The 26,803-nt window shown below is 28.9% G+C and overlaps 1 protein-coding gene and 1 long non-coding RNA gene across 8 annotated transcripts in view; one reads left to right on the top strand and one right to left on the bottom strand.

Annotated features, from left to right (window-relative positions):
- Positions 1-3,223, top strand: part of LOC142326665 (uncharacterized) — a 184,275-nt gene extending 181,052 nt beyond the window's left edge. Inside the window, exons 2-3 of the long non-coding RNA XR_012756826.1 lie at positions 1,410-1,533; positions 2,538-3,223. This is a non-coding gene — a long non-coding RNA (uncharacterized LOC142326665). The remainder of the gene's footprint in view (positions 1-1,409; positions 1,534-2,537) is intronic.
- Positions 3,224-6,719: 3,496 nt separating this feature from the next.
- The window catches only part of LOC142326660 (glycine dehydrogenase (decarboxylating), mitochondrial-like), a 108,241-nt gene continuing 88,157 nt past the window's right edge, over positions 6,720-26,803 (bottom strand). For 4 of the 7 annotated variants that reach the window (XM_075369266.1, XM_075369272.1, XM_075369268.1 and 1 more), the window contains 6 exons: positions 17,162-17,307; positions 16,847-16,988; positions 14,983-15,193; positions 13,176-13,283; positions 9,797-9,942; positions 6,720-6,892 (listed from right to left, as the gene is read on the bottom strand). In XM_075369266.1, coding sequence (XP_075225381.1) covers positions 6,782-6,892; positions 9,797-9,942; positions 13,176-13,283; positions 14,983-15,193; positions 16,847-16,988; positions 17,162-17,307 — 864 coding nt within the window. In that variant the 3' untranslated portion in view covers positions 6,720-6,781. Of the gene's footprint in view, positions 6,893-9,796; positions 9,943-13,175; positions 13,284-14,982; positions 15,194-16,846; positions 16,989-17,161; positions 17,308-18,505; positions 18,808-21,402; positions 21,576-26,803 lie in introns of those variants that run through there. The other 3 variants (XM_075369269.1, XM_075369271.1, XM_075369270.1) reach the window with 3 other exon arrangements.

Genomic DNA, 26,803 nt, shown 5'->3' with positions numbered 1-26,803 from the left:
AAATGTACTCTTCTTAGAAGATTGAAGGTAGTGTACATTAATTGGAAATAAAAATCAATCGAGTGTTTTTGAGAAAAACATCTTAATTTTTGTGTGTAGTATATTAAATATCATATTAATATAGCTTAATTATATTAAATAAGATTTTTATCCGTAGAATATATGCTTATGCATAACTGTTGTAATATTATGTGGATTATCACATGAGTACTTTTTACCAAAATTTAAATTTATACTATAAATAGTATCACGAGTAGGATTTAAATATAGTACTTTCTCACTTTAAAATTTTTACTGAATGACCATTTAGTAATGTTACTTTCTTCTACAGTATAAGTTTGGGTTGTTTTTTCCCCAATGTTTATTTTAATTTACCATCTTGAAATGATTTTACGTGGTCATTTATATTGAATTTTAATTAAATAATCTAGTTTTAAAGTATATATGATATAATTATCATTGTCACCATGAAATAAGGACAGTGTTACATCTTTTAAGCTTTCATGTCAGTATCTTGGATTTGGATTGATTTGTCCAGTTCTTTCTAGAGCAATTTTTTATAAAATCATTTATATGTATGTTACTACTCATATTAGTTAATAAAAGACCATAAACTAGTGGCATTTTTGTCATAATATACAGAAGAAATGATGAATTTTTCAATTTGATTGTTTATGGTAATGAAAATGAGTATTGCATAGCACTTTAGAAATGAAATGCCAATCATTTTTGTATAGTACATCTGTTGTCACAATTGAAAGTATAAGCAGGATTTGCTTTTTAGGCATATTTATCACCATAGTTATTCGGGATCAATTCGGTACATTGTTGATCGACTTTCAAAAAGGAAGCACATAACAAATGCTGCGCTAGCCTTCTATCAAATGATATAGAAATTGCACACCAGAATATACAATCAATGACACCTAACAAAGAGCATTGTGTTATTGCATGATAACATAAGCATGTAATACTTGTGGGGCGTAAGGTTTATTAAAAAATTATGATGGAAAAAGAAAACAGAAAATTCAAATCATTGATAACTGGTAAAAACAAGTAAGTTGAAGGGGTTTTTTGGTACCGATTTGGGAATGTGCTGAGTTGAAAGAAGCTGTCTGTTTTATGCGTTAACCGTACAGTTGTAACATATATATATATATATATATATATATATATATGTATAAGCATAAAAAGATAGTAAATCAACAAATTATGTAATATATTGTGTCATCAAATAATATAATATACAGGCTGGTTTGATTATTAGAGTAATTAACATAATACAATTTTTTCCTAGCAGACTTATTGCAGAGGATTTGATAACAGTAACTATTGTAATCATAAGTAATTTCTAGTATAAATTTGTTATTATGTATATTGTGTTGAATGCATATAATCTTCTTTTTCAGAGGATGGTATTATTATGGAAATTATTACATTTGGCAGAACCGTAAATATGTTGTTCAAGCATGGCATGATTTTAGGTCATCTTTTGACTGATAAAAACAATGTTAATAATCAAATATTTTAAAGGTAAATATATTTCCTATGCAAGTAATTTGATTTAATTTTTTTTTTTTTTTACCTTTCAATATATAACAAAATAAATTATGTTCACATAACCAAATGAATGAAAATGCAAACAAATGTTAGTGAGAGTACTGTTCCAGTATGTCATGAAAAGTACTGTTCCATGTGTTACAGGGAGATTGTACTGCTAATCGGATTGAAGGTTCTGAAAATCATATGTACTATAAAAGATGATGTTCATATAAACATTGTATTCCTTTAAATCATTTTTGCTAACTTTTAATAGCTACAAAGCAATAAGGTTACAATAAAAACTGATTATTGTGTGTACTTCTTTATCAATGTATCCTTCGTTTAGAATGAATGATTTTTAATTCGACCGGTGTATCCGTGCATGTTTGGTTTTTTTTTGCAACATATATGCATTTTGTGTTGTAATGATTATTTCACACAAAGAGCAGCATCCTTAAAAGGACGTTTAAAAAAGATAATGAAATCCTTAAAATATATGTATTACTTTTCGTTGTTACAGATTTTCAAATGTTACACTGCAGAGATAAGTAATTTTTTTATAAATAATAATGAATGCATTTATTACAAAAAAATGTGACGAAAAAAAATTTAATTCTGGATAGTATTTATTATAACGTGCACATATTTTAATACACATTGTTGTGTATGCATTTATTTATGTGTGAAGTCATTTAATTTAAATTAAATTCGAATGGTATTTTAATATTAAAAAATAAAAAATGTTTTATTATTTTGTAAACAAAAATTTAATGTTTTATTTCCTATTTTGTTATCGATATATATTAATTTGTTTTTTTATCTTACTTCTGACTAATAAAAAAAAAAAAAACAGTTTATTTTTAAAGAAATGCTTCTTTTAAATAAGTTTGATAAAATGTTACAAAAAAGTAAATTTTTCTTTAATAAATTAGATACCTTTTACCACCTTTCTTTTTATATTTAAGGGAATAATTTATTTATGCTTTTAATTACAGGCTGATGCCAAATTTAATTGCTATACTTTTTTATGGATGAAAGATGAATTTTGTTGTGTATGAAAAAAGTCAACCCTGACTTGGATTAAAAACAAGAACCTTCCAGAAGAAAGACTTTTTCATGCTCCCATAAAGATCAGCATGATAAAGATCTCATTATTATCAAAATTATCTTCTATAAAGTGAAAAGTTAGGTTTTCAGGTTAATCATATTTAAAATTTGTGACAAAAATTTTTAAAGAGATTGATGGGCTGTGTATTAAGATATCCACGTTCAATTAATTTAGTAACAGAAAGATGTATGGAGCATAAAAAGCTGTGAAAAATATATATTTGAATATAAAACAGCGATTAAGGATGTATAAATACGTCAAAGTTAAAAGATTTGCACAGTACAGAAAAAAATGGAGAATACCATCAAACCAGTGTGACAGATGACAGAAAAAGTAAATATAATATTAAACTTTTTAAAGCCAGGAAAATTAAAATATAAAAATATGTGGAAACAAAAGTTTATTTTTAAAATCAAATTGAAATGTTATATTTTGTACTAGAGCAGTGGCTTACTTACCTAAAACTTCAGATTATTTTCAATGTAAAAATAAATTATGGTAGCATATTAGTTGAAACAATAACTTCTGCAAAATAAAATCTAAGTTCATTACTTTCTGGTGGGTTGTTACTTTAATCAAAGTCTAAATTCTTACAGTACCTTTACTATATTGTTATCAATGTAAAAGTTCATACTGCCATCCTGAAATTACTTCAGCAACAGAAATGCATTCTGAAGTAATAATTCAGACCATCATCTTTGCTAACATACAAAACCCAAATTATTACTTTTGTTATAATTAAGTTTATATACTATATATGCGATGTTATTTTCTTTTAAAAAATTCTTCATACATTTTTAAGAGAGAAAAAATTCAATTTAATAGAACAAACACCTAAAGACAAATTACACAGAAAGTGGTTTAATTTTACAGTAACAGTAATTACTCAAAATACCGACACAATAACAAATGATGTGTTCAACCAAGAAAAAAAATGAAGAAGTGCGATAAAGTTAAAGATAGAATTCTACATTTTAATAGTAATGTAATCCTTGAATTTTTTTACTAGCAATAGGTCAGTATTTTATCATAACAGAAATATCTGATGTGGACAACACATGACTTCCTTGTACACAGATTAAATTAAATTACATTTACACATTTTTTTTTTAAATGAAAAGTACATAAAATTTTATTTCATAAAAAACTTCTAATATTTTATCTTTTTTTTGTTATTGAATTATTATTCATCATAAAAATAATTTTACAGTGAGAGGTTAACATAATTATTAATAAATCAATGTGTTTAAATTTAAAAAAAAAGTTAAAGAAAAAGGAGATGAAGTCTGTTTTGAACCGATGTGAACCTAAGATCCAAATATTTCATTAATAAAAATTTTATTTGGTTATAACTCTGAAACCAATGAAAATAAGTACCACTTTTGATATATCGTTAAAAAGCTATCAATGAGGGCTTATTACTGCAGTTAAGAAAAAGTCCAAACACCAATTTTATTTTTATTTTGGGCTTTTTTTGACACTTTTGGTTCAGGCAATCAAAAGGAGAGGTGCACAGTTAGATGTTACAACAGTCCTAAATCCAAAATTTCAACATCATACGGCTAATCACTTTTTAATTATATGAGATACATAATACATATGTGCATACAGATGTCATGCCGCAACTAGTCAAAATAGATTCAGGGATGGTCAAAATTGATATTTCTGTTGAAATATGAAAACCAAAATGTTTCATGATCACAATACTTTCTTTACTTCGTACAAGGAAGTAAAACTAATTTAATTTTATTTAAATTACTTCTATTTTATTTATTAATAAAGTCTGTAATTTTCCATCAGCCAAACCTTTCTGGATGTCCTTGATATAGTCATTTTCATACAAATTATGCTGCGCTTCATTAAAAATATTAATTATATTCAAAACTATAACCTAAGCAAGCTAAAATTAACTGTAAAAAAGTGATTGAACGACAAAGGTGGACTAAGGAGGATAAAAATAACTTCCAAAGACCATGTTATTAGTAATTTTAGACTTGTGAAAGGAATGTGTTTTGAAAATAATTTTTTTAATGACAAGCGTAATTTATTAATATTTAAAACTAAGCATAGTATAATTTTAGTATTTTTCCTTTTACATGTCATAAAAATGTTCAAAATATCCATCTTGAGCACTGATGGAGAAATCAACTTGTTTTTATGCCCAGTTCAATTTTTCTTAGTTACCGCAGCACTGACTTCAGCTAGCAGAAATGCTATCTTTTGATATTTTCTTTAAATTCACCAAAGTGTGTATGTTGTTCTTGTTATAGTAACTTTCAAATGAACCAAAAATAGAAATTTGGTGGTGAGAAAAATTTTGAGACCACAAATACCGTATTCCACAAGAAATTACAGTTATAAAAAAATTCATGCAACTCCATAGCCAAATTGGAAGTGTGACACAGAGCATCCATCTTGCTGTAACCAATATTTTTGCTCTTTATTTCAAGCTAAGCTATAAGATTTGTAATTTATGAATAATTTTCTGCATCCCAATCCCATTGGGGAAGACACACCCACTTTGTGGCAATTCCAGTCGCCACACCACCCTCTCCATTTTGAGCCCTGAGGGGCTTTACCGGAGGCCATCTTTAGACCCTCTTACATCTCACAGTCATCAGTCGGGATGCCACCGATGCAAATTGCTCGGCAGACATTTACAACAGTAAAAATTATATCAGCCAACACCTTCGCTTTAGGCTTCTTTCGGACAGCTTCACTCTTTTTCCTACAATATCACCCTCTGAACTGCTAACTGAGTCCGTGGAAGCGCGAACTCTGTGTCTAGTTCCAATTTTAATACCAATGCTTGTGACTAAATGCCTCAACCATCAACTAAGTAATGAGTCATTACAACGCTAAACTCATACCATTCAAAATGTGTTACATGTAATAACAAAATTCAGATTACATCCCATCGCCCATTATAAACATCATACCTGAAGACCGCCCCTTGGCAACACAGTGCCACACCTCATGGCTGCATGGACTACCATGCACAGTCAACCTCAGTAGCACAGTCAAGCCCCGCCAACAGTGGTTCCACCACCCAACTTTAACAACTATTGCTCTAAATTAACCGCATGACATTTACTTCATCACATTCATTCGCTCTCGGCAAGACAATACATATATACCTTTATGTGTTTATTTAGACAAAAGTACAAACATCTTGGACCTACAGTCAAAAAACATGAATGCAAACGTACATTTAAAATGTATGGAAAACTTACTATAACTCAAAAAAATTGTCATACATAACGTTTAGTCATCTCAATATCATAAACTTCTAACTTTCAGACTAATACACTTCATTCCACTTAACAGAGATAAATTACATGAATAAATTTTTTAATTAAAGCAAATGACCATTACAGTACACTATTAGACAAACTCCTACACAAATTTTATTATTAAAAACAAAATAAATTACAAAAAAGATAAATTCATTAAAATAATTTATGTTAACATCACATTGAGAACTATAAAACAATATACAAATTATCAAACAATTTTGTTCTCCTGTGGTGTACAAATTTTGACTGCTGAGACTGAAATAAGTTTTACATTTGACAAAACAGATGGAGTATTTCATAATAAGAGCTCATTAAAACATTTCACTCCACCATTGAGTATACTTTCACAAACTGGCTTGTTGAAACAAATCTAAAATGCACAGGAATTCATAATTAAAAAGATCTTAAATAAACAATAAAGGACACAAATTAAATACACTTGTGAATAATCCAAAATATATATAATAATAAAAGAGGTTTTACAAAAACACAACTTAATATCTTACATAATTTTTTAGCATGTAATTAATAAAAAAAATGTTACAAAATTAAGTTCAAACATCATTATTACTACAGCAATCAGCATCGACAGAGGCAGACTCTGTAGAAGCTTTTACCACCAAGAAAATACAACTTAGACTCGGATAAAATTTTTATAATTTTAACCTTAAATAAAGTACACTGAAATTGATTTGAAACATTTTTTAACATTTATGTTGTAAAAAGTTATAAATTGTAATTGATTGAATATTTACAATTTTTCTCAATTTTATAATTTTTCCATCTTGATATTCCATTCTCAAGCACTTATTTCTTTTTGAATAGTATCCCAATATTAAAAACTTGGTAATATTGGAGGGCAAGTGCATACAAGGTGTTTATCTCCATATATATCATCAATACGTCCAACTGTTGGCCAGATTTTATTATCGGGTCGAACAAATTCCTGTACAGAATTTAAAATGAAATATGAATATACAAATATACAAAATATACAAAGTTATAATCTCTTAACTTTTAATTTTGCCACAACATACTTGTTAATAAGTTAATGTAATTTATTTATCTCTTGCTTTGGAGGTTTTATGGCATACCTTTTTTTTCAATTATTAAAAAGTTAGTTTTCCACCATTTTGGGGGTGGAACAAAACACTTGATCTACAAAATTGATATTTATATATTTTATGCATTTTAGTAAACCTTACATTACCATGTTTGAACCAACTTGATAGCTTACCCCGTTATTGTGTAATGATTATTACAAAATTTATATTTTGGTGACCATGTTGAGGTAAACCCAATGGCTAATTCATGTAACGAATGGCTGCATTTGTGTAATTTAGTAATCTAAAATCAAAATCCAAGAAAAATGTGTCCACACACATACATACATAATTGAATCTAATAACATACTGTACATTCATTGAAAATTACATCTCTAAATGGCCGGCCTCGGCCTCCATGGTGTGAGTGGTAGCATCTCAGCCTTTCATACAGAGGTCCTGGGTTCGAATCCGTCAGGCATGGCATTTATCATTTATCAGGGAATTTATCATTTCGTAACTCTTTGATAAGGTAAGAGAATTGTTCCCCCTCTGTTAATGTCTAATGCAGAGAAAACTAATAAATATTCAAGGAGACAGGTTGAAACAGTGAAAAATTAAATAAAAAATCATTATTGTAACTCCTTAAAGAATGACTTAGGTTTTGTACCAAATTAAGAATAATTTAATAACGACTTCAAAAACTGAAATTTGAACAAGTCAAAAAGTCATTTTGGTTTGTAGTATGATTTTTAAAGTTAGCTTTACTTTTTTTTAAAATTAAACCTGTAAACAATGTAGCTATATGAAAAAATAAACGATTTGCAAGAAATATAAAAGTAAGAGACTTCATCTCGATAAAAAATAAAAAAAGTGAACACCACATGACTTCCTTGTAAGCCTATTAAATTATATCTACACATATTTTGCTGCATTTCATTTAAACTTATTTCATTTGAATGTAGATACAATCCTCCAATACTTTATATAAAGTGAACAGTTACAGAATTGCATTGTGGTGGACACCACACTGATCACATTTTTTTGTGATGTACATATCAGCATTTTATTTCAGTTTATATATTAATTTTGTTACACGCCACTCAAGTAGTTGTGTAGTGTAAGTGAGAACGTGTCAGATCTGTAACCATGGACACATCGGTTGGAATCTTGACTTCATTTACATTTTTTATTTATTTAATTATATTGATTTGCTAATAATAATTATTAGCCTGTGTAAAAATTTTTGAATTAAAATGAAAAGAATGTAAAGTTTTATTTCACTAATAACTTCCAATTTATTTTTAATTTTTTTTTTTTGTTATTGAATTTTTATTGCAATTTGTTTTTACAGTCAGAGGTTAACAATTATTAATAAATCAATATATTTAAATTAAAAAAAAAAGTTAAAAAAGAATAAATGTATATGAATTCAGATTTGAACCGATGTGCTTTCCCCTTGTAAGATCCAAATATTTCATTAATTAAATTTTATTTGGCTATAACTGTGGAACCAATAAAATTAAGTACTACTTACAATATATCGTTGAAAAATTCTGAGGGCTTATAATACTGCAGTTAAGAAAGAGTCCAAAATACAAAACATTTGGATTTTTGGCTTTTTTTTTACACTTTTGGTTCAGTCGATTGCAATCAAAAGGCTAATTATTTTTGAGTTATCAAGATACATTCATGCTTTTTTACATACAGATGTCTCGCCGAAACTAGTTAAAATGGATTTAGGGATGATCAAAATGGATAATTCCGTTGAAATCTAAAAACCAAAATTTTTTGCGATCACAGTACTTTTCTTACTTTGTCCAAGGAAGTAAAAAGAGGAATGATAATGTAAGTAGACTGCTACCAACAACGAACAGGCATATCTGTTTGTGTTTGTCCATTAGAATTTGTAAAATGCAATGTGCCTATTTTCTGATAATCGAGTTGATTTTTGATAGAGCTATCCAGACTGACAACACTGATATCAAATGTAGAAGCAATATTCACTGTAATTCGACAGTCATTTTGAATAATTGTGTTAACCCTGTCAGTCATTTCCTGTGTTGCCGATGTTTTCAAACAACAAGAGTGAGGTTTATTCTCTATATGTTTCGACAGTCTTAAAAGATTTACTCCATTTATAAATGCTTACATTTGTCAACATTTCCTTCACTATAATATCTTTTAAGTCTTATGTAAATTTCTGACAGCTTCATATTTTCTTTTGTAAGAAATTTTGTAATAATAAACTTTTCCACTTATAACGAAATAACATATAACAGCTAAGTGCTGAACTGTTGGAATAGGTTAATGCTTGTTTCCAGCCATCAGATGTGCTACTACTTCAGCTTTTATTTCTTATATTTCGCACCAGATTCAATTTATAATTTAAATTTTAACACTCCTCATAATTAAATTTGAAATTACTTTGTATTATTGAAAGACATTACAAAAAGAAATTTACGGTGCTCTATTTTCTATGAGAAAGTTGTGTATTTTCCATGAGAAGTTTGATTATATATTTGAAGAATTTTAGTTCATCAAACGGCAGCCAGTTTGTCTGTTGGCTTTGTCATCTAGCGATATTTTCAAACATAAATGTTATTTATTTTCAGTAACTATATAAAAAGGTAGTTGTATTTAAAATTAAATTTTTATTACACCCACATGCATATATATATAACACAGCTAGCTAAAATATTAATAAGAATTTCGTTATCTAATCGTACAGTAAGTGTTGTGAATGTTTAATTACAGTAATTTTTAAATTAAAATATTTTTTTTCCTATGAGTAAGTAAAAATATACCATTGGAAATGCTGCTTGTATCCTGCTATAAGGTCGATTCCATTCATCAGCCATAACTTGTTCTTGTGTGTGCGGTGATAGTTTTAAAAGATTTAGATTTATATCCATTTGTTTATTTTCTATTGCAGCAATTTCTTCTCTGATACCTATTAAAACAAACATCTTATTTAAACAACTTAGAAAATCCATTAGTGTAAATTGCAAAGTATTACTGTGCTACTACTTTGAACAACTACATTCTCTAGCATTAAATCTGGTACAACTTTACTTAAAAATTTGTGGGAATATATAATATTAAAAAAAAACCACAAAATTATAAATGATAATTGAAATCAACTCCCATGACATGTTTGCTAATAAATGTGAACTGAGGAATGCATACCAATAATGTCAACATGTTATTATTGCAGTTTAAATCAATGTAAGATTAAATTTATTTTTTATAAATTAATGTTAACATTAAATATGATGTGTGTGCAAACGTGTATATATAATTAGATCACAATGCAGGGCAAAAAAAGAATGTAAATTTCTACTCATTCATTTTAAAAAAAAAATTATTTGATTATAGTTGCATGATAGCTTTAATAATAGTAAAAGACAAAATAATAAATATATTTTATTTTTTAAATTATCCACTCAGTTAAGAAACACTTCTGATGTATTGAGAAACTGTAAAAGATGAGTTTTTTACTTTTGATAAGCAACAAAATGGTTACTTAGATGGATGGTTGGATAACCATTTTTATCCTATTAAAAATTTACAGGCTATATTCTGTCGCCAAATGGCTTCAACAATGCATGGTACCTTAAAATCTTGTGGTAGTCCTGAAAAGTGCCATTTGAGATTTTTGGAATGATGGCCCTGATAGGGGTCTTTTGTGAGATAGCCTGAGGAAAAGCTGGTCTCCAGCAATTTCGGCTCAAATGTAGTCGGAGAATTGCAGCTTGCCCGAGCTCTTCCCTCAGCAGCAGTGATGGCCCCCCGGCCCCACACAGCCTCAAAGTGTCGGTCATCTTCCACTGAGGCGGTTCTCCCAGAGCAATCCCATGCTGGGCCCCCGACAGCCAGCAAACTTCTTTCTTCTTCTTCTCCAGGCGGTGGTTGATGATGAATTGAAAATTCGCTCTTTTATAGGTGCCTGCGAGTGATGGGACTGCTGTGGTGGGAGAGTTGCACAGTCGGCTACTTGGTGAAGAATGAGTGGCACTTGTGCAGGCACGTAGGTATACTGTACTCCCACTGACATCTGAATGCCTAGCATTGCAGTCACTGTTTTGAAGTTTGACAACAGTACATTAACAACAGATTGAACAGCTTGTAATTTGTAAGCTAGAGTTTGAATGATTATTATATAATGAATGAAAAGCAGCTTCAGATCAATAAATGGCCCTCATTTTCACAAATAAAGGGTCTGATTAAGTAGTATCCCATCAAAAAATATGTAATTTTTGTTTATTTTTAAATTAGAAACAATTAATACATCAAAATATTAAGTGTATATGAGATAATAATAAAGTAAAAAAATCAATGGAAATTAAAATAAAATTTAGAAGGCATCAATTGAATTTTTTAAAAATAATTAATGAGTTATTAATGAAAGCATATTTTGATTTCTGTTTCTTGAAGTACTGTGCTGCATAGAGGAAAATGTTTGGTTTGGTTGATATGGATATTGTTATTTTTGTTAGAAATAATAAGACTTCTTTATTTAGCAAAGATAGTATTAACATAAATATATCAAAATTAATATTTTTATTTATTAATTATCGGTCCTTTTGTTTATACATATGGGTACCAGCAAGCAATCTGATAGTCATGTATTTTCTGTAATTTTGTTCTTACACTAGAAGCCCAAGATAATCATTATGGTTTCAATTTGTTGGGCTGAAAATCAATTTCATTATTTTATGAGATATAATTTTCAACAAAACACATAAAAATTTTATTCATCAGGCAACAGTAATTCAACTATTACCAAGTGATCAGATAGATTTTATGAGAAATAGAAGACTGGGCAAATTGAACTGAAGGGTATTTTAGGTCTAATTAATTTGGCTTTTCATGTAACTTCAACATAAACATAATCCACAGGCGCAAAAGCTTTGCTACTCTACTGAGCCCAAGTAGAGAAATAGCTGGCCTCCAGGCTACTAGAAGGCACCACAAGAAACTTGAAACAGAAACAGCTACTGGAAGGAACCAACGTAGTGACCAGTGTTTAACATTCATCCAAGGAAGAAGAGAAGAAATAAAGAACAATTGAAAAAGAAAGATAGAGAGGCTTTCTTAAATTAGGGGTATTAAACCAAAATATCATAAAGTGAAACGGATTCTTATAATACAAGGGACAATCAGAAAGTAAGTTACAACCCCCTCTATGAAACAAATACATATTTATAAAACTTTTCTTTTTTTTTTTGAACAAAAAACTACATATTTTTATCTATTTTTTGGCATAATCACCAAAACCACACTTCTCATTTGAATTTTTGCAGTAACTCTACGTTACATAAGCTGAATGAGAAGTAATATTGTCGTGAAGAAAACCTACCCCATCGCTCAATCTTCCGGTCTTTGATCTTTAATGGCTTTACACAATTTTTTTAGTCTCATAGTAAGATCAGCATTCATTGTTCCTCGAGACATAAATTTACTGTAAACAACTCCCACAGAATCGAATGTTGATGTTTGTGGTTGTCGGTCTAACAGATGTGGCACCCATCATGCACACATCTTATGGTAACCAAGCTAAATAATTGCAAACACAGGACCGTAACTGATGTTAAGTTCACTTATAATCTCTCTAATTTTAATGCACCAGTTACTCAAAATCATTGCATTCACATGTTACCCATCGTGCTTACAGTTGAAGGACGCCCAGCACACAGTTCGTCACTCCCATTTATTCTTACATTTCTGAACATTTGGCACCATTTTGTGATCATGGGGTGACAGTGCATTCTCTTCGTATACCTCGACAATTTGGCAATGAATTTCACAACTGTAATTTTTTGCCCACAAAAATCATACTACTGGACGAAACCTCTAGAGGACATGCCATATTGACAATGATACTACACACATACCGAATGTCATACAGAATTGCTGCTAGGGGAGTGTAAAGACAACAACATAACCAGTGCTGCCACCGTAAGACATTAATATACCCCTTTAATTCAAGAACAGCAAGGGTGTAACTTATTTTTTGATCCACTTCTCTTATACCATACTTAAGTAATATAATTACTATCCAGGTTTCACGCTTAAAACTTGTACTATTAAGGAAGGTTTAATTTTGTAAATCAAATCTTATATAAGACATTCAAATATTTCTTATATGAAAAAAAAATTATTTATCAGAAATGCTGTATTTACCGATGAGTGCGCAACAGAATCTGTCCAATTCTTCTTTGTCTTCAGATTCAGTCGGTTCAATCATAAGAGTACCAGGAACTGGCCATGACATAGTCGGTGCATGAAATCCTAAAAATAAAAAAACATTAAATGTTAATTTTAATAATTATTTAAGATGTTTAAGAATGTAAACCTACAATAATTTATATAATAATTCTATTAAACATGGCCTGTTGGTATGATTACACAATAATAATAATAATTTATAAAAACCTCTTACCTACAACTTTCCTTTAAAAGTTGTTGATAAGTGGTTTTTATAAATTATTATTATTTAATAGTTTATATCAAGAAAAATGCAGAAACAACACAGGAACAATGGAAAAAGCTTATAAAATAGTGTGTAAGGTTTGGACAATAGATGTTTTGAAGCCATTACCCTTGAATGAACAAGGGATACGATTCAGCTGCAGTTACATCAGAATAAGCCCTAGGCTTGACATTATAGATACTACTGAAGGCCAGCTACAGAGAGTGTGCAATAACATTCAATGAATATGTGCGGTAACATTTGAGCATATGAGTGAAATTGTAACAGTAATCTGTTTTGCAATCGATTACAAGAAGCTGTTCACCAAGTACAGAAGACATTATTTGTTTATAAAAATAAGTCACTTTCTTATGTAAATAGTAAAAGTAAAATATCTTTGTATAAAGTTTATTGGAGTCTGTAACTGTAATCTCGCTGCAACCTCACTTTTTAGTTTTGTATGCATTTTTATTAATTATTCTAAATTTCATAGATAATCAGAATTATTGTTTGTGAAATATAATTTATCTATTTTGTAAGTAGTAAGATACTTAAGAGTAAATAAATTGCATTTGTAAGAATTTTAATATGTGTAATCCTCTAATATCTTTATCAAACTGCTAGCATGCAACAGCATGATATATATTTTTTTCATTTGTAAATAGCTTACAACTCATAAATTTCATTAACAGAATATGTTCTTTTGAAAAAAATATTTAAAAATTATTTTCATATAAAGCAAATTATTCCCATACTGTAATAAAAAATAATGGAACTGTTGAAATCAAACATAAATCAGTATTGTTGCTTCAAATGAATATTTTCAATTCATTAAATATAACAATAATTTTCACTAAATCATTAGTTCTTCAGAATTTTTATTCCTGCCTTTTTAAATATTTGCAAACAAAAACTATATTACACGATTTATATTTCCTAAACTTATAATACAATTTAAGCCAGATCGATCGTAGCGGATGATAGAAAAGCCTTACACCAACACAGCCTGTCCTTAAAAATGTAGGTAAAAATTTTTTGATCAATGTGATTAAGAGAATATGCAATAGCCCTATTATAATAATAAAATATAAAAACAGTACTTTCTAGACATAGAAATACAAAAAGATTAGCAATCATTATAAAATAAGAAGATAAAAATGAAAAAAAGTGACTGGCTTTTCAAAATAAAAAGCAAACTTCCTTGATTCACTCATACCAGATTTAAATCTAAAAGCCTGTATAGTTTCAGTTGTACTAATACTTATTTCATTATTATTGAATTTTGACAATACAAAAGAAAAAACTATAAAAATATGTTTTCTTCAGTAGCTCTCTATGTCATGAAGAGCATATTCTTGTATCATCATTTTTTTGTTTCACCTAACAGTTAAGTGCTATAATGTAATATGTTTTATTTTATGCTATTTTAAATGTTCTAAAAAGTGTTCGATACAAATGAGTTGTAATGCTGCAGACCATTTATAATACAGAAAAAAAAATATTTCATTCATGCCTTACCATAATCCATAAGTCGTTTAGCAATATCCACAGCCTCAATGTTGGCAGTTTTTTTGAATTCTCTAACATCAATAATGAATTCATGTGCTACTAAACCACTTTTAGGACTGCGATAAACAGTTTTGTAATATTCTTTTAACTGATTACTCATATAATTTGCATTTAAAATTGCAACTTGTGTTGCTTTACGAAGACCTTTTGCACCCATCATCTGAAAAAAGTAGTGAAAAATAATATAAAAGTATAAATCAATACAAATTAATGAAAAAATAATACAATAACATAAGAGAACTCATGAAATGAAGGTATTATTTCAATAATTACAGCATCTTCAGTCTTGATTTAAATAATTATCATCATCATTATTATTACCACTATGCTGATCTCCATGAAAGTCCTGCATTCATCACCATAGAGGCCCTGCATTCTAATCCTAGTCAGGCCTGACATTTTTCATATGCTACAAAATTCATCTTTCATTAGTATTGTAACTGTAATTATAATTAGGTGTCATAAATGAAATGGGTACAGGCAAAACTTGACATGAGTTTCAAGTTTCTCCCAAAAATGTCACTCTCCAAAAAAAAAAATACCATACATAGCTTACTACTAAGGAAAGTGAAGAATGAAGTGATTTTCCACTGCCTTCTCTTCAAGCCAAATAAATAAGGCATATCGATACACTAAGCCCATCAAACTGCTACCGATATTCAACCCTACAAATGACTCCTTCACTCTGTTTACCACATGAACTTGGTGTACAGTTATCATTATTTTCAGAGAAAACAACTCTTACGGGTGCCTTTATACCTCTAGTGCTTTACATATGTCTCCACCATAAAAAAGACAGGAATTGTTACTGTCTCTCTTTCAACTCTGACCAGGGAATTATTATTATTACTATGAATGAAGTAAAAACAAAAAAGACATGTTTTTTTTTAATTTAAAAATTTGTCTGATTTTTTTCCATTCAATAATTAATATATTACAATCAGGTACAAAGAGCTTCAAGTTTATTATTTTCTTTGAATTGGAAAATATAATTAACAAAAGGAATATTCCATTTGAAAACGTCTTTAAATTCGTAAATGAAACTTCAAAGAAATTACATATTGTATTTTTCAAATACTTATATTGAAAAGATACATTCATACACAGCCGTAATAGCAAAATAGTTCAAAGTAAAAATATGAATAGAGATTAAAGCGCATAAGGTAAATTATGTATGTAGGTAGATAGATATAAAGCATCTTGAGTAAGATACAAATTGCCTCTGAACTGAAGAAAATTATCTGCTTATTTTAAATGTGGTTAGCTGTTTTTTCTTTTTAATATATAGATCATATATAAATGATGAGGTTTCATACTCCTGACAACAATTATAATTTTGTGATGTACATTTTTTGGAGAGTAACAGATTTAGATTTTGTTATCAATGTTTGCATGTTTTCTATATTTGAAAATTTGTCTATTTTCCCTAATGTGATCAGCATAATTAGATTTTTTTAATTATATTATTTATAAAATTTTAATTGTTTTTGAAAATATTGGGCTTTTTTAATTCCCATTTCTCATTTCTGTATAGAATTTTTTTCTTTCCACATTGTACTATAAAGCAGGTGTTTACCTATATAAGTATTAAAATTAGATTTATTATTAATTTTACTTTTTTAATGTTTTGTTTTAAAGCAATCATATATAATTAGTTAATCTTTTTGAAAAATTTATGTTGTGTTGGTTTTAATTTAAATGAATATAAAAGTAATATTTTTATATTACTTTAAAGTTAATTTATTTATTTTATTAAATTCTTTATATATATATATATATATATATATATTTAACAGTATGAATAATTGATTACCTTAATGTAAGCCCATGATATTGGTAAAATTGCAGATGAGCCGAAAGGTGCAGCACTTACTGCACCAAAACTTTGTGATTTCTCTTCCCCAGTTAAATCAATAACAGGATGATTGGGTAGAAATGGGGCTAAATGAGCTTTACTAAAAAAAAAAAAAAAATTGCATAAAATTATTTAATAAATCTGTGTAATGCATGGACTATTACTGCACTACATGCATTGGTATGAGTATGTATTCTACAGTGAATTAAATTTTAGTTACTAACCCGCTATTACAATCATATTTGTTAGTAAATTACAATTTCAATCACTTACACTGCAATAGGTCCCATACCAGGACCTCCTCCACCATGAGGTATACAAAATGTTTTATGCAAATTAAGATGAGATACATCCGATCCATAATCGCCTGGTCTACAAAGACCTACCTGTGCATTCATATTAGCTCCATCTAGATATACCTATAAAACAGATCAGTAAATATTTAATTAGACAAATTATTCAATAAAATAGAATCAGGAAGTGGCTAATATCATAATATCTTATAATAAAACCTGCATTTAACAGCATGTGAAAATACTTTCCTAATATATTACTGCAAAAGAAAAAGGTTGTTTATAAAGAAATATATCTTAAAAACCACTCAGTGGAATAAATTAAGTTTTATATTATATTAAACCTTGTTCTTTTTTGTATTATTATTGAGAGTTTCAATTATTTGAATAAAACTTGTACAAATTAAACATAAAATGTACCAATTTTTTGGCTATTTTTCCAGGTAAAGTGATTTCAAATTTCATTAAGAGGTTATGCAACAAATTATTGTTTAAGCATATTTAAGAACAAAGTTTTTATTTATCTACTGTTTAAGTGTTAACATTTTTTTCTGGTAAACAATTTCAATGTGCCATTACAAAAACTACTATTTTAGTACTTCTTAATAAATTTACTTTGTAAAATGTTTAGATTAATTTTTAAACTGAATTATCTATTTTAACATGACTGTGTATATAACTACTTTCATAATTTCAGTTAACAATGGGGTGAATAAAAGGTGTGAAAGAAAGAAAAATTAAAATAAAACTGCTGATAATCTTGGCCATCTGGCAGAGAATAACAAACATTATTGTTTCATAGTACTGCTCAGCAAAACAACTGTACCGTTAAATATAAGGTCTACACCTAGAATATGACTGTACTATAAACAGAATTATTTATGGTAAACTGAACTACCAGTATATTTGCAAATTATTATTTTATTATATGTAAGTGGGTTTCCTTAAACCATCCTTTTCCTTATCCTTTTCATTAATGGTCCATTAGGTGAAGGTCTGAGCTCCTAGTTAAGATGCTATAACCTTTGGACCAACTATGTAGATGTACTGGAACTATGACTCTGTTTCCTATCTGATAGCCAAAATTTAGCCCAATGGTTATAGTATTATTGAGTAAAGCTCAGCCTTCTAAGAATTGTGTCCTAACCGCTTCAATATGGATTTGTTAATTGTAGTACCATCTGCAGCATTAAATGGCAATAAGTTTCACATAATAGCCCTAAAAAAAATCATTTGGAGAAAAATCAATATATTTTTTAAAAAATAAGCATTTTTAATCTGTTTAAAACACATAAAAACAAAAATATTGTTTCTTCATGCTGACCGACAAAAACCAGTTATCCATTTAATAAAAACTTTATTACTATGCATAAATAGATGTATTTGTTTTATGTGTTCACAATTAATGTCCTTTATACATATCTTTAATTTTCTATACATCTAATTTTCAACTCGATAAAGTTTGTAAACGGTAAGTCTTTTAATTAAATGATATATATAAAACCTAATCTGTCCTCCGAAATTATGAACCATTTCACAAATTTCAGCTACATTATCTTCAAACACACCAAATGTAGATGGATATGTGATCATAATACAGGAAACTCGTTTGTTAAATTTTTCCAGCTGTAAATGAAAAGAAAAATTGTAAAATAATTAGATTATTCAAAATTAAAAAAATATTATTGTTAATAGAGTTCTAGAAAATCAATTAGTTTTATCAAAAAATGTTGTTTAGGAAATATATTTACACATTCATATTTGTGTATACATACAATACTCATATTAATCTTTGCATAACTGTAACAAATAAATATTTAAAATACCTTCCATTTAAATTATATAAATACTACGTTAGATTATATTGTTTGTCATCACCTAGACAAAATATTGAAGTAGAATAAAAAAAAAAATTCAAGTATTTTCTTTAATATAAAGAATTATTCTTTTATATATAAAGGCTGTCAAGAAAGTTTACTGTAATGATGTGGAATTTTTACTTGAAGCTTTTGAACATATGCGCCATTCTGATCAATGACGTCTTTTTACAGACTCCTCAAAGCCTAGTTTGAAAACAGTCCTTCTTCATGTTCGAAATAATATCCTCTCAATTTCTTTAGCTCATATGAAGAAGTCATAAGAAAATATGAAACTTGTGTCGGTAATGATTCAGTATTAGAAACATTTGTGGAGACCTGAAAGTGATAGCGGTGTTCCTTGGGCATCCTAAATTCTGCTGCTTCTAGATTTTATAAACAGATGAAAAGAAATTGATTCCTTAAATTCATTACCTTAGTTCTGAATTTCATGAAATAGGTGTTTCTGTTGCAAGAAAATATCCATTCTTAAATTAGCCGAGATTTTTTAAAAAGAAAAGAGTTATGAAATACATCATTTCATCATCCAAATCACCCAGTGATGTTATTTTAAAAATGTTATCTCCACATTTATAAATTGCATTAAAAGAGAAGCAATCCAAAAATGTGATAATATTCATCAAACTGTGATGAGTGAATCAAACGTAATTCAAAAAAGAGTGCTTTCTTTAAGATTTTTTGAGTACAGTGAAATCTCCAAAGAGATTCCATTGCTAGAAAATATGTCTTGTGTTTGGACACATTCACAGTTCGGCGGGCTTGTAAAAAACCATTTTATTAGTGTACTAATTAATGATGAAACTAATGAACTCATTTACGACACATTTATCATCATTACACTACATTCTAAAAAGAAATTATATGACAAATTAGCTTACAAATGAGACAATATATCTACAATTTATGCATAATATGAAACAGTACAGCAGACCAAAGCAGCAAACAACAGTAAGTGTTAAAATTTTTTTATATGATGTTTGCTTAAAATTCAAGAAACAATGGGCCAAGCTAAATGATCCTTTTATCAATGGTATTATTGATTTAAGGATCATTCTAAGCATAAATTTATCCAGGTAACTCTAGAACTGGGGAATGAGCAAATCATAAATAGTGAGCATGTCATTTTAATGACACTTTCATATAGTAGAATTTTGAGAAGCTGACTAAATCGCATTATGTAACAACATAGCCATAATTAGCAAGTAAAATCTTCAAAAAAGAGACTAAATTTTATTTCGGTATCTCGTTTATTCAAATCAAGTAACCTTTTCTCAAGATATCAGCAACATAATAAAAAATGATATTGTACCACAATTTTCATAGGTAGGTGAATGAATAATTCATTGAAGTGAGTGCTATCTACATACTGTAAGTATAATTAAAGTTATGTCTACTAATAATTTTTCTAAGGTGTATTTTATTCGATATTATCTTTACATTTCACATAAAACTAAAAGAAATAAGGCTTTTGCTGTAATGGCTTAATTTATTTTGATTTATGCCCATTACCTCAATTTTTGTCAGTTATATTATTTATACAAGTGCCACATGAATGGCATTACTTGTATTAACAAATTCAATAATATTCATTATTTGACATATAAGCTAATGAATATTGAAGGCTTCGTTAATGTATTTGCATTCTTAACAATGTACATGGTTGAAATCCTCTGTTTCACAATATCTTCTATTTCTTCATTTAAAATATTTACCAACACAGGCTATTCATCTCAACAAAAAAAAATAGAATTTCTACCATTTACTCACTCAAGATGTACTGTTCTAAATAGGATAAAAAGTAAACCTGTACTCTTTTAAATTTTAAATGAGGATTTCTTCCCTATGTTGCAGGAGGTATTTTTGTTATTTACATGCTGTGTATATGTTTAAGTAACCATTTTTTGGGGACAAGGAATTAAAAGATTAAAAATAAACAATTTCCACACAAATATTTTTTTTTAGAATTTTAGCTGCAGGTTTTTTCTACTTAATAAATCTGTTATCCAGAGGGAAACCAGGAAGTCTCATTTTGTAATAGAAGTACCACAGACAAAAAACAGTTTCTCAAAAGAACAGACAAAAGGAGAGAAGATTTCAGGAATAACATAGAAGGGGATGAGTATTCTTCTCTCCTAGCCAACACACACACACACACACACACACACACACACAAGAACTGTTTTTATGTTCATAGGGGGCTAAAGTTTATAAAATAAATTTAAAATTATTTCAGTTATGAAATTGATCACCATTAAAAATTAATCTTCTGAAAATAATAGATTAGGAATGAGGGACCTGGCAATGATTTAAAGTAACAATGATATAACATAAATAAAAATATAACCTTTTCTTTTAATTGTTCTATTTCAATACTGCCATCTTTGGAAACCAGCCATTTGTGCAGACGCAGGATTTGTACCGTGAGCTGAAACTGGTATTAAACAGACATCACGCTGAGTTTCACCAAGTGATGCATGATATGTCTGAATAGCTCTAAGACCAGCAGATTCACCCTAGGCACCACTGTAAACAAACATTATAAAACAAAATATATCTAAATATACTTTGAAAACTAAAATAATTCATTTGACCTTTAAAATTAAAAACAACATCATAGGTGTGGTAAAAATTAAATAAGGCTTTCTTTCTCTGTTTGTGACACAAGGGAAATTTTAAACATTGCCTAATTCATTATAGTACATTAAAAATAGACCAAAAAGAGATTGTACGGAAATAATTAGGAGAAATTGACTTTTCTCTTTTAAAAGTATAGTTTTAATATTTATTAAGAATTTAGAGGTTATTAAGATTCTCTGCAGACTCCTAATCAATATGTAGTTCAAAGAAGTTGAAAGAGTGAGCAGTAAACGGAGGTAAAATGAGATCTTTTTGCAAATATTTCAAAGTACATTATTTGATTTTACAAAACAAAAAATGTTAATAAAACTTTTCTTAAAAATTAAAAAATTCAGTTTTCTGCTCTTTCATCCAAAATTTTACCTGAACCTACTATTAGAATAGAATTATTCAGATTATTTCAAAAACTTTAATTAAAAATACAGTTTGTGTATTGTCAATGACGATACAAGATATTTGACAAAGGAAAGTAATGAGATATATGTCAAGTCTCATTTGTCAAAGACAATATCATGTTGTAAAGTGCAGGATTGTAATGAAGTTCTCATCTACCATATGAGTACAATATTTAATTTGAAAAGGAAATAAATTAATTTTGATGAAAAATATTCAAAGGTAATTGGAGACCAATAGAATTAAAAGTAATACTTTGAAAAAAAAAGAGTTACACAAATACTGAAGCATTCAATTCACAAAGTTGTCAAATTTTATAAAACTAATAAAATAAAAGTTAAAATTATTTCTTAATATTCCTTTTTTCCCATAAACTGTAACACATTTATCCTACAAGTAATACTAAAAAGAATTTGAGATTTGACAACTCAAATATAACACTACAACATAAAACTTCTACATTACAGCACTGTCCTAAGCACTGAACACTACATCCAACAGAAAAGCATATTGTATGCTTCTAAAACTCTCAAAACATCTTTGAACATTGGAATCCTTGCTTAAAAATGTTATTTCTGAATATTTTATCCTACTATCAAAAGAGCAATACTGCTCCTTTTATTCAGAGTATTTCTTCATTGCATCTGGTTTAATTTGCAAGGAAATAATCAGATTCAACCCTGAATATGGTTTAGTGTTTGTTTTCTTAAATAAAAATGAACAACACATACATAATAATATTCAATTATTATAAATAATAGTCAATTATTTTTTAGATAAAAATAACTGCTAAATATTCCAAAATTATATTAAAATAAATTAGGATTAAAAAATTTCCCTAAAAAACATTTAGTCCTTTATCTTTTACTTTCCTGTCTAGAAAGTGCTATAGCAGAGCTGTAGTTCTAGAAAGTAAAGTACTGTAATCAGTCCAATTTGGGCATATGCAGTTTTCACTGGAGCTTAACATTTTGATACCTAAGGAACCTAAAAACCAGATAGAAATTTTTCAGACGTTAATTTTTGTGTGTTTGGTGTTGGCCTCTAAATCACCAAATCACCATTATATCTCCAGTACTACTAGACCGATTTTGACCAAAACTTGGTCAAAATTTCAACTTAAACGGTCAAGAGGTGATGCTGCAGAACAAGATCATCCTCAGTACCTCGAGACTTCGCCTAATTAAGGTCATATTTTTCTAACACATTTGTTAACAATTAAAAATAATATTTGAAAAAAAAATTTTTTGCAGCATCACTATTGTAGTCGTCTGCAATGTTGTGATGTCACAGGTGAGTGGTAGAATTAAATAAATGAATAATATTTAAGTGTAAAAAAGTAACTTCATCTGGCCGGGTCTCGGAACTTGATCGCCCGGTTGACTCGGTACCTTGTATTCAGACTTAGGTTACTTTAATTTTTAAATATTCTTTACAAATTCATATTTTGTTATTATCGTTTAAATGTTGGAGCTTTAATGTATTTAATAGGATTTTTAAATTTAAATATCTTCGGCTTCGGTCAGATTCATTCGAATATTTACAGAGCACTCGGCTTCTTTCATACGCACTTGGCTGCTGACAATTCAGTAGTTCCTTATACATCACTCGGCTCCTTTCGAATGCACTCGACTCCTGACAAAGCAGCGGATCCAGCAACATTATTTAAGCAAGTCCATCGTCATTCTTGTGGTCATTATTCATTCTTCAGTCATCACTCTTGTTCAGTTCCAGGCGCCTACAAATGGCAATCGCATTATTCTTGTATAATTGCATTAAATAGCAGTTCCAGTTCATAATTCAATTACAATAAACATTTAATAATATATAAATAATTCATTTAATATTTCGAGTATATTAAACATTTAATTTATTCATACATAAGTATTTTCAAATATAATATGGAATTTGACAATAACATCAACTTATGACTTTAATTATTTAAAATCAGCACCGAACTTCATCTGTTCGTACAACCGGTGTGTTAAGCCTTTTGGCTACACCAGTCTGCCGACAGTACAAGCAAAATTTGCTCTATGTAAGTTGTGAAATAACATTAGTTTAGTTAGTGTCGACCGTCGCCGCTAGTATCACCACACCCGCGCAAATTAAATACGTTTTGCGTGCGCACTTTAGTTAGAATCATTGAATTAAATAAATGAAAAAAATATTATATTTAAATAAAATAATAAATATTTTAAATTTTACTGTAAGTGTAAGTCGTGTATCAGAAACCTGTGTTGTCAGATTTTTTTTAGTTTTAAACACTTCAGTAATTATGTTTTTAGATTTGCTTTATTTTAGTAAAATAGATTTTATTTATTAGGTCTATTAGATTAAATTATTAAATTTATTAATTTTTTAATGTAATAATCTATATGAATACATAAGAGTAAGTATAGAGGAAAAATACATATGAATTAATTAACAAATTAATTAATTTGAAATTAAAATAAAAGACTAAAAACAATGATTTGCATATTGAACATTCAAGGCATTCTAATCTGAGAAAACTGGAAAATCTTAATTTATACACAGAAATTTTACCTGTTAGGTTGAAAGGATATTTTATCATAGCCAGTTATTTCACAAAGATCCTTTTCTAATTCAGTAAACATAAGCTGATAACCTTGAGCTTGTTCTTTTGGTACAAATGGATGTAAATCAGTAAATTCCTTAAAACTGCAAGGCATCATTTCAGTAGTACTATTCAGTTTCATTGTGCATGAACCCTGTATAAAAGATTAAAAAATGCTTTTATTAACATAAATCATGCATTTAAAACACAAGTCGACATCTTTGTTAAATCCATGAATCACATGAAGGGGAGTAATTTTAGAACTGTACCTTTTTTATATTAGACTTAAGTGCACCTGTCCTAAACTCACAGAACATGGAAAGATCAATGATAAAAAGGAGTGATAATAAATAGGAATTTACCCAGGAAGAGATAAAAAGAAAATAAAACACTAAAAAATTGGTACCCACAAGCTTAGGAAAGTACAACAGATGCCCATTCCACCCATAATCCCTCTGGAGATCAAAGACTTTTCCTAGGAGGAGAGTAGCATATTACTACTATTTAACAATTTTATTAAATCAAGTTCAAATATACACTCAACAAAATTACTTTTCCATCCCATCCATACTGAAAACCATTTCTTATCTCTGAATAATGTGACATGGAACTATTCAAGCAGAGCATATGTAAACTGAGAGCATGGAAAATTGCTGTCAGGATTTGAAATTATTCTATCAGACCTATGCTTCAGTCAAAGAAGTCTTTCATTTGTTCATTCAGGTAGTACAGTAATCTTCTTCAGCATCCTTTTAAGATTTAATCACACTCTACCATATTGTTTCTGCATTCAGAATTGTCTGCTCTTAGTTAATTAATGCTGTCCAGACATTGTTTATGGTATAGGATAAGTTGACAAAAAGATAGCTGGACATCAATATCTAACGACAGTCCTGGAAGCAAATAAAAAAGAAAAAAAGATAGACATAGGGACTAATACTGGATCTACGGAGATGGCTGGACCACAAAGCATGGAAAACTGGGGGTACTATTTAACTCAGTTCCTGATCGGTCAGTTACTTTAAAGCATACTTGTTTACATAAGCATTGAATCCCTCAGCCAAGTGTAATTATTGCAGAAGAGAGGATATCGCAGAACACATGGTTTTCAAGTGTCCAGTTCTTGCAGCACAGTAAAGCATGCCCGAGAGAACTTGGCATCATGATAACTATGCTACAGACCAACAGCTTTGATGTCAAAGATGTCGGTCAGAATTATCCACACAAAGATGGCAGAAGAAATACAGGGAGGAATTCACTCTGATTTTCTCTTGGAGCCCACTACTGCCCAAGGAATAGTAATAGGTAAAAAAGAAGAGTTTTATAAAAGGTACCATTATCCATTCATAACCCTACAACCATCAGTTCAAACCCTACAGAACAGTTTCTCCATATAACAACATGAGAGCCTCAATATGATAAGCCTTTCAGAACCATGAGCCTCATTGATCCGATGAATGATATTCATTCAAAGAAAAAAATCACTCTTAGGCCAACAAGGAGAGGTAGAAATGAAATGATTGTAGAATGCAAGTCTTAAATCTCTCATCTTATTCTTTGCTAGTAATAATGTAATTGGTAATTGAAGTATAGAAGTGCTACCCTGACCAAAAAATAATTTTTTCTGAATTTGTATCAATCTCAAGCACCTACTAACTATTCAAATGTATTTATTCAGTACCAAACAAATGCATGATATATGCAGACACTTGCTGTTTGGATGTTGGATAACCACCTGCTGCAAAACAAAGCACTAAAGTCATCAAGCAAAGGACTTCTGATTATACTTCCCCTCTGTTAATTTAACAAATAATTCAATTTTTTCCACTAATTTACCTTGAACTTAGACAATGATGCATAACAAATAGGGTCAAGTCCATCATAACACCCGTATACTTTGGTGTTTGAATGTCATTTATCTACTTATATTAAGACGTGTTCTCTGTTACAAAAATGTAGGTCAAAATGAGGTGTTCCCAGGATTTGAATCTAAGTGATTTGTTTTTCATAATATACTGTTAATCTTCCTAGTATTTTTTAGACTGGATATCTCATTTTTGCACCTTGCCACTAAGATTATGTCACGTATATACATACAGTTATTTGTATAAGATTACATCTATTAGAGGAATTGTCT

Source organism: Lycorma delicatula, chromosome 6 (assembly GCF_047948215.1).
Source record: "Lycorma delicatula isolate Av1 chromosome 6, ASM4794821v1, whole genome shotgun sequence".
Taxonomy (NCBI): Eukaryota; Metazoa; Arthropoda; class Insecta; order Hemiptera; family Fulgoridae; genus Lycorma; species Lycorma delicatula.
The sequence above is the reverse complement of the archived record's forward strand: the minus strand, read 5'-3'. Positions and strand labels throughout refer to the sequence as shown.